The sequence below is a fragment of the Lactuca sativa genome, chromosome 1, assembly GCF_002870075.4.
Source record: "Lactuca sativa cultivar Salinas chromosome 1, Lsat_Salinas_v11, whole genome shotgun sequence".
Taxonomy (NCBI): Eukaryota; Viridiplantae; Streptophyta; class Magnoliopsida; order Asterales; family Asteraceae; genus Lactuca; species Lactuca sativa.
This window is the reverse complement of record NC_056623.2, coordinates 127,509,926-127,519,391: the sequence shown is the minus strand read 5'-3', so window position 1 is coordinate 127,519,391 and position 9,466 is coordinate 127,509,926. Positions and strand designations below refer to the sequence as shown.

At 33.9% G+C, this 9,466-nt stretch overlaps 1 protein-coding gene across 10 annotated transcripts; it reads left to right on the top strand.

Annotated features, from left to right (window-relative positions):
• The first annotated feature begins 273 nt into the window (after positions 1-273).
• LOC111893553 (disease resistance protein RPV1) lies at positions 274-8,521 on the top strand. 10 transcript variants are annotated; one of them, XR_008223949.1, is made up of 10 exons: positions 274-491; positions 1,533-2,258; positions 3,441-4,569; positions 4,661-4,984; positions 5,064-5,963; positions 6,043-6,694; positions 7,095-7,165; positions 7,260-7,450; positions 8,172-8,255; positions 8,360-8,521. XR_008223949.1 is itself a non-coding variant. In XM_023889639.3 (8 exons), the coding sequence occupies exons 2-8, from the start codon at positions 1,705-1,707 to the stop codon at positions 8,202-8,204; spliced, it is 3,663 nt and encodes a 1,220-aa protein (XP_023745407.1). In that variant the 5' UTR covers positions 274-491; positions 1,533-1,704; the 3' UTR covers positions 8,205-8,521. The 10 variants fall into 10 exon arrangements, 7 of the variants coding, with proteins under 7 accessions (XP_023745407.1, XP_052619903.1, XP_042758396.1 ...); XR_006192245.2 differs by lacking the exon at positions 7,260-7,450; XR_008223948.1 differs by having other exon boundaries at positions 8,172-8,521.
• Positions 8,522-9,466: the final 945 nt, after the last annotated feature.

Sequence of the window (9,466 nt, the reverse complement as noted above, 5' to 3'; positions counted from 1 at the left end):
GCGTAACAAAAACAAATAGTAGTAACCTTCCGAGTTAAAAAAAATAAGTTAAGGACCAAACACATAAATTACTATAAACTATAGGGACCATTCGTGTAATTTACTCTAAAATAAAATAAAATAAAAACACGGAAGGAATAGAGGCCATGTCGAAATACGGACCACAAAACACCCACTACACGCTAGAGTCTTGTAAATATCGTGGAATTTGCATAATAAGTATCTGCACTTTCTTGGAATTTACCTTGTCCTTATAAATATTAATAATACTTAAAAAGAATAAAAAGAAAAGCAACACCCCTGAACTTCTCGTCGATAGTAAGGCATTGTAAGGCAAAAGAAAAACCCATCATCCTCGTTGACTCTCCTCTATGGCCGTCTCCCTTCCTCCTTGACTCGCCGTTTACCTGCCGACTTACCGTTTTCAGTCATCTTTCTCAGCCTCGTCACTGTTGGTTCATCCTCTTTCATCCCTGCTTCAGATCTCGCAGGTTAACTATGAACCCACATTCTTACAAGTTAGTTTCAGATATTGTTTGACAAGTTTTCTTATTAATCGTAAGTCAACGTCATAATCAATTGTTTATTTCGCGAACATGTGATTGGATTTTTTTCTATTTCAGTTACTTTTATTTAATATTATAGTAGACACTCCTTTTAGAGTAAAGTCCACTACTCCAGAATCATGAACAGAAATTCGTGCAATTGGGAAATTTTTCAACCCTCCAAAATTGCTTTCTCAAGTCCTTTATATTTTCAAGGAATTTTGAGGATCTCTATGTCAAGAAGCTTTTTTTTTTTTTTTGGATCTTCAAATTACTCATTGTTGATATCTAGCGAACGCCTGAAAATGCCTATATCTTATGCAATTCCTTTCATGGGAGGCAATAGTGGATCTTGTAGTTGTATCCAGAATGGTATTTGGTGTTGATTTGTGGGTTTTTAAAATCAAAATATGGACTTTATAGGTTAAATGAATAAATTGCTTCGATATTTTTTTGCACCTGAACTTAATTAGCTGGAACAATAGGCTATAACCAGTTCAATTAGTGGAGTAACTGTTTTCTAACTAATTCCCATGGCAATGTAATTGTTACTCTTTATATACCTTTTTCTGTTTGAAATAAAAGCAGTCTCTCTTTGCTTGATTCACATAATTCCTTTGCACACAAAACAACTAAGGCTATCACCAATTATGAATCACCTTTGAGCACGAAAAGTAAATCAAGTGTTTAAACACACATATACATATTATGCAATATATAGCTCCAATATCAACTCTAAACTCAAAGTTAGGGGGTAAATATTGCCATTTTAACACAAGTAGAGTTCATATAATGAGATTTAAACATTTTCTAGGCATATTACACATGGCAATGTTTGGAGATGCATATGTATTGTATTTTAATTACATAAAAGATTTAGTTTTGAGGAATTCAAAGGTATTTTCAATATTATTATTGAGGTTTAAATTGTTTGACTAGATTTACGTTGCATATTGTTAATACTAACAATTTGAATTTTTGTAGCAGCATTATATACTGGATCCTGACATTGAAGCAAAAGTGAGAAAAGTTGTTGAAGCCAACTTACATTATCCATAACCTGTGGAGAAGTTTCAAAGCTTACTTGGATACACCCTTAAGTTCAAATAAATACTCAAAATAGTGAGAAGGGTTAAGAGTCATCAACACATAACTCATAATGGTTCTTCTTTTTGAACTTCCAGAAGGATCTTCATCTTCTTCATCAACTCATGGTCATAATTCATCAACTCAGGATCATAGATATGATGTATTTTTAAGTTTTAGAGGTGTTGACACCCGTCTTAGTTTTACTAATTATCTGTATGAGGCTCTTATGGATGCCAATCTCAATACCTTCTTGGATGATGAAGAGATTGAAACAGGGGAAGATCTAAAACCTGAATTAGAGAGTGCTATTAAGGCATCTCGGGCTTCTATTATTGTGCTGTCTAAGAACTACGCTTCTTCAACATGGTGTCTGGATGAACTGGTGTTGATCCTTGAGCAGTGTATGACATCCAACCACATTGTCATCCCCATATTTTATCATGTGGAGCCCACCCATGTTAGGAAGCAACAGAGTAGCTTTGGAGATGCAATGGCTAAGCATAAACTTAAAATGGATGAAGAGACAGAGGAGAATAAAAGAAATCAATGGGGTCAAAAGATAGAGAGATGGAATAAAGCACTTATCGAAGTTGCTAATTTAAAAGGAAATGACATCAATGGAAGGTAACCACATATTCACCCATATGAAAAATGTCAATATCATTTTCACCCTATGCATTTCGGTAAGCATTATGTGTTCCTTATTTAAAATGTGGTTGTATATTTTGTATAAATATAACATTGTTGCATAAACCGGGCAAAAGACGAAATGTTGTTGCATAAATAACTAATTAACCCTTTTATTAACAACCACATTTTGAATAGGTTGCTATACTGTTGGGATAAACCAGAAACTGGGACAGTTTTGGTCCCAGGGGTATTTTGGGAATTCTTTATTTTTAAAGTATTTTGTGTTAGTTTAGGATGCTATTGGTTTTAGTATAAATAAGGGTATTGTTTTAGGTTTATTTTGATCAAGTTTTGTATTCCTGTTTGTCAATTAAGCTTGGAGAACAAGCAATTTTCCCAGAAAATACTTCTTCCCTGTTTCGTGAATTGATTCTCTTTTTTATGTTCCTGTTTAAACTCTGATTTAATTTCCAGCTTTGTTGGTAACATTCTAATAGAATCAAGTGAATTGATTCTTGCATAAAGTTCACTATCAAGGGAATTAAGTGAATTAATTCCTACATATACATCTACTATTAGTTATACCATAAAGTTCACTATCAAGGGAATTTAGGGAATTAAGTGAATTAATAGCGTCTTTTATGATAAATAACTTTGTTGTAAGTAGTAAAGGATAACCTACTGGCTTTTTTTTTCAAACTTATCACATTGATAGTTAAGTAAAAGTTTGACGGTCTTGTAGAAAATTTAGTGAAGTTACAAGGCCCATTAGTGAAAACTTGTATTACATTTGTAGTTTTGGTCTTATTATACATAAATATTTATGACCTTACACATTAGATATGTGTATGGTTAGAACGAAAAGACAATATAGTTTGACGTGAAGAACTTAATTAAAAGTTTAAAACTAATAGTTGTTGTGAACGAATCAGGTTTTTGGAATGTTATCTTGTCATTAATAAAGAGGTTAAACCTTCATTTATAAACCGACTACTACCTAAAATAGGAAAATAGAAATAAAGTAACCTAAAAGAAAACAAACCCTATTCTACAAATATCTAACACTAACACTTGTGATATAATTTTGATTTGGATCTTTATAAAAATAAAATCAACAAATCTGGTTTGTTAGTTTTTTGGATTGTGTTTTGTAATTCTTATTAAATCAAGTTTCAGGTTTGAGACAGAGTTTATTGAAGAAATTGTGAAGGACATCTACCGTAGATTACATGTACCCTTAAAAAGTGCTCAACCTCTATTTATTGGGATGGACTATTCCATTAACTTCATCACTTCATGGTTGAAAGATGGATCCTCACATACGGTAGACATACTCACCATTTCGGGTCTAGGCGGGATCGGGAAGACATCTTTAGCCAAACATGTCTATGGGCTATATTGTCATGAATTCAACAAAAGCAGCTATATTGAAGATATCACTAGGAGATGTGATGGAAAGTATAATGGGCTACTTGATATACAAAAACAACTGTGCGGTGACATTTCAAAAACAAGTTCAATTCAAGTTTATGATGTTTCAAAATACACATCAATGATAGAGAACGTAGTAGCTCGTAAAAGGTTGTTCCTTGTTCTTGATGATATCAATAGTATTGATCAGTTGGATGCATTACTTGGAAGCAAAGGTTTTCATCCCGGAAGCAAAGTTATAATAACAACAAAGGACAAATGCTTAACAGAGAGTTGTGCACTATTTAAAACAAACATTAAACCCAAGCATGTAGAACACTTCCTTGAAGGCTTAGATGAGACTGAATCACGACAACTTTTGTGTTCCCATGCATTCATGTGCAACCATCCCAAGGAAGGTTATGAAGAGGTGTCAGCTAAGCTTTTGGAGTATTGTCAAGGACATCCATTGGCTCTTGAAGTTTTGGGCAAGGTTCTTCATAATCGAGGTGTGGCGTATTGGGAAGGGTGCATGAAAGGGCTAAAGAAAGAAACAAATGATCGTATAAATAATGTCTTGAGAATGAGCTTCAACTCTTTGCCATCCAAAAACGATAAGGACTTGTTTAAGCATATTGCTTGTTTTTTTGTTGGAATAGATAAAGATCTTAGCGAAACAATATTGGAGGCATGTGATATAAACACAAGATCCGGAATTACGAATCTCATTGATAAATGTCTTCTTAGTATTGGACGGAATAATGAATTGAAGATGCATCAGTTGGTTCAAGAGATGGGCAGATTCGAAGTACATCAAGAATCACCTGATAAGCCATGGAAGCGAAGTCGATTATGGTGTCATAAGGAGTCATTCAGAGTGTTGAAACAAAAAAAGGTACGAGGCCATGTATGCTTTTAGTAGTGTGCATGTCCATGAAAACATTTGCATTGCCTAATTTGTTTGTTTGCATTCTGTTTCTTTTTAGGGTAAGGGAAATCTTCTAGGCCTTTCCCTTGACATGTACATGCTTGAGAAAGAGAAGTTGAGAGGATCATTTGAGCTGAAGACAGATGCCTTGAGTAACATGGATAATCTTATGATACTACAACTTAATTATGTGCACATGCATGGGTCTTATAAGAACTTTCCAGAAGAAATAAGATGGTTATGTATGCATGGGTTTTATTCAAAGTCTATACCTTTAAACTTACCTATAGAGAATCTTGTTGCTCTTGACATGTCATATAGCAATATTGAATCATTTGTCGGTTGTTATAGTAATCCACAACGACTTGAGAAGAGGCAAAGGGTAAAGTTATCTTCATTTATTATTCATGCATGTGAGTTGATGAAATTCAATACGATACTAACTTATTTCCATTTTGTAGTTAGATGGCTCGTGCTTTAAAGAGAAAAGGTTGTTTGCTTCACTGAAGATTCTTAATTTAAGTTTCTGCGAACAACTTCATAGTGTTGGTGACTTTGACCAACTCTCTGCACTTGAGAGGTTAATACTTAGAAATTGCATTGGTTTGGTTGATGTTTGTGAATCAATTGGGCAATGTGTTGAGCTTATCCTCATCGATCTGAGTTACTGCAAGAAGCTTGAAAAACTTCCAAGAAATATAGGCATGTTAAAGAAGGTTAAAACAATGTTGCTAGATGGTTGTGATCTTGGTGAATCTGGAATCAAGAATCTGGATATGGATTCACTGGAAATGTGCACGGTTACCAACATTGGCATAAACAGAGCCTTTATGGGTTGTATACCACGTGATTTGAAGTCCTTTGCAATGTCTTTACCGAGGTCTTTAGTAAAATTATCACTTAAAAAGAACAAGTTGTCAAATGAATCCTTTCCCATGGACTTTAGTTGCCTATCCATGTTAAAGGAATTAGATTTAGATGGCAATCCTTTCAATTCCATGCCTAGTTGTGTGAGAACCCTTCCTAGACTTGAGATACTTTGGATGAATAAGTGTAAAAATTTGAAGTCAGTCGAGTATCCTCCAAGTACACTAAAAAAGTTGTTTCTTAATGCTATTGATCATTATCATACAAACAAAGTTGTATTTGTTCCAGAAATGTCCCCACTCCAGTTATCAATGGACTGGTTAGAGTGGAAATATTCTTCACTTGAGTTGAACGATTTCGAAGTTGAAGGTATGATCAAAATCCAAGAAATGATGAGTGTTGATGAAAAGGTGTTACGTAGCTTGGGCTGGACTAATTTAGACTTCCTCAACGAAAGGCACGTGGGAACTAATCCTTCAGAATCTGAAATCCAGGTTTTGTCTAGTTAACTTAACTGTCTTTATTTATGTGAAGACATATAATGTAATTATTATGGTGGTTTGTATTTGGCAGATGATGTATTATGAATTTGGAATATTCAGCACAATGTATGAGGCGGAGGAGATGCCGAGTTGGTTTAGGCATAGAAGCGTAGGGCCAGTAATATCATTTACCATCCCATCATCATCTCCAAACAACATCCTTACAGGGCTCAACATCTGCTCTCTGCACACATTAAACCTTATTGATGTGGAGTTGTATTTATCAGATGATGACCTTTTGCCTTGGATGCCAATTATGACAATTACTAATATTACAAAAAACCGTACGTGGATATATGAACGCTACCTTGACAGATTTAATGAAATTCTGGATTTTTGGGTGATATTAAGTCATTGGATGTTTCGGAAGAATGAGATGGAGGCCGGTGACCACATTACTATCACTGTTACACCGCAGTTGCCTGAACCTCTTACAGAAGCATATAATGAACTTGTAAAGGAGTGTGGGGTGAGTCTTGTGTATGAAGATGGAGAGAAGAAGGATGAAGAAGAAGATGTGTTGGGTTATTACAAGTCATGGAATCACATAATTGGTGGAGATCTCTCTCCTTTTCAAACAACAACTGGAGAATACCTCTTAAACAGATCACAGTTTTTTCCTTATGATGTTACAGTGTCTTCATATCATTGTAAATTTGTTCCAGACGGCCTCGACTATCAAGGTAGATGACCCATGATCCAACTTCTTTAGAAAGATGGATAATGACCCATTTATTTTTAGTTGATAAATAAATGTAATCCACCCACCCATTTATCATTCATTTTATTGACCTCTATTATAAGAGTTTGTTCTTGTAAAATATAACAAATCAAATTTCCACGACAAATTTTTTCTTCTTGTAAAATATAACGTAAATTCGTTGCACACGACCCTGACTGTCAAGGTAGATGTGATTTTAAATGAATCAACCCAAGTAGTGATCTGTCTGAATGGGTCTATGTTATCTAATTAAGTCTTGATATGTTGGATCACATAAATATATCAGGAACCAATACAAACTACTTTGTCCAAGTTGATGTTTGTGAATAATAATTAACATATAACTTTTTATCTGTATTCAGATCAAAAGGAAGAATATTGGTTCAGAGCTTTATCCCCAAGGAAGCCTGACATACTTGGTCGTGCATGTGAGGTATGCTTTTTGACACCCAAACCTTTCTCTCATTACATGAATAAAGGGCATACATATCCAAGTATGTTATATACTATATCTTTGATTTGTTTAGGATGTAACAAGATAAAAGGAGTCATAATCTTGCAATCAATGCTTGGAAATGGCAATATCAAAATGTGGTTGGGCTGATATGATGGGAATCTGTCTATTTTTCTCTACCTATTTAATCTTAGAGTCAGGAATTATGGATCCCTATTTCATCCATTTAGGGCTCTAAATTCAGGGTTTTTACTTGTTATCAAGGTCTTTTGGTTTTATTTATTTATGTTTATTTTTATGTCAAATACATGATATCTTAAGCAATTATTGTCAAATACATGTTAACTTCTTTGTAAGAAAATCCAAAATTTCATCACATTTTTTGGAACCCAACTTTCCTCAGCCCTTATTTTTGGTTAATATACAGCAAATGCACAAGGGTTCGGTTCATAGTTTGTATTTCCTCCAATAAAGTTTATATAACCTTTGAAGTATTATTTGACTACCAGAGGTCATTAAATTCCCTTAATCATGTATTGGACTTTAACCAATAAGTTTTTAGTGTTATGCTACTTCTCCATGAACATCATGTATTTATTCCTAAGATCTTTAGCTGTATAGATTACAATTCTCACTGTTTACATTTGACCTCCAAGAATAGACATAAATTTAATATTTATCTTTTTTCACTTGAAGCCATTTCAACTTGCTAACAAGCAAGCGTTTCTGTTACATGCCTCCACAACTGATGCTTTAAAATTGTTTTATTGTAGTCTTGTATTTTTATGGACATGTTCTGATCCTTTTGATATTATTCTTTAACATACCCCACATTTATTTAGCTGAGTCACAGATACGTACAAACAAACTCAAAGAGATCTTGGTGTATTGTATTGCCATCTATCTGTTTTCATAGCATTTTGTATCAGATCTCTATGTACTTATGTTTCTTTAAAGATATTCTTACGTTTCCTTTTATTCGTAGGATAAGGGGGAATCTTCAGGTTCTCGTCCTTAACATGAAAATACTTGAGAAAGAGAGGCTGCAGATGGGTAACCTAATACTACGGTAACTCAATGAGTTATATCCTAATCTTTTCCAGAATAATTAAGATGGTTTAGTTTTTGTCACCTCTGGTAACGATTTATCTTTTTGGTTATTGTTTTTGATAGCTGTATATTTGATTGCCGAAAACAGAGGAAAACTATATAAATGGTTTTTCAGTTGATTAATACACGTGTAAAGTCGTAATGTTGTTTTTATTACTTTATATGTTAGTTATTTTGTTGATTGTGATTGAAAGAAAAGACTAAAATGTGATTGCTGAGTTGCTATGATTCTCATGGTTCAATGTTTTGCTGCTACTTGTTCATACAGACCTTATTGGAATCTCTATCTTTTTCATTGGTTATTTTAAGAATAGCTTTTTAATTGTTCATTCTTGAGAACCAAAATCAACAAAGATATAGATAATCTTCATGAGTTGTCTTTTCTGGAAGTAAAATTATTGCAAAGGTTGTCATTTTTTATGTTACTTTGTGGGATATGCCTTTACAGCTAGGGCTGGCAATTCTCGACACGACACGCGACACAACCCGCGACACGACACGAAATAAATGGGTTTGGGTTGAGTTTTTCAACCCACCAACCCGCTAACCCGTCAACCCGCCAACCCATTTATTAAACGGGTCATATATGGGTTTCTCAAAAAATAAACGGGTTGACCCGCCAACCCGTTTATATTCTTAATAAAAAAAATAATTATACTTTTAAATGTATTTATGTATCAAGTATTAATATTTAATAAGTATTATATAATATATACCATTTATTCATAGACCATTTAATTGTTTTGACATTATTACTCGTGGTGGATGGTCTAAGGTCATAAGTTGTAACCTATAAGGATAAGTCTATAACATGTTTCTATGAATGTTTTTAATTTTCATTTGGATGTTTAAGACTTAAATATCTAAAATTTGGACCCACAAACCCAAATCTGACCCACGAACCCGCCAACATGTGAACCCGTATAAATAAATGGGTTGGTGGGTCATATATGGGTTTATGTTCCAAACCCGCCAACCTGTGACCTGTATATTTAAATGGGTCGTCTTTTATGATAAATAACTTATTTTGTAAGTAGTAAAGGATAACCTACTGGCTTTTTTTTTTTCAAACTTATCACATTGATAGTTAAGTACAAGTTTGACGGTCTTGTAGAAAATTTAGTGAAGTTACAAGGCCCATTAGTGAAAACTTGTATTACACTGGTAGTT

Excerpts from the sequence above, each read along its gene's own strand:
- LOC111893553 (XM_023889639.3), top strand. The coding sequence starts at position 1,705 with ATGGTTCTTCTTTTTGAACTTCCAGAAGGATCTTCATCTTCTTCATCA. Across the intron at positions 2,259-3,440 it reads GGAAATGACATCAATGGAAG|GTTTGAGACAGAGTTTATTG; the intron begins GTAACCACATAT and ends ATCAAGTTTCAG. Across the intron at positions 7,166-8,171 it reads TACTTGGTCGTGCATGTGAG|GATAAGGGGGAATCTTCAGG; the intron begins GTATGCTTTTTG and ends TTTTATTCGTAG.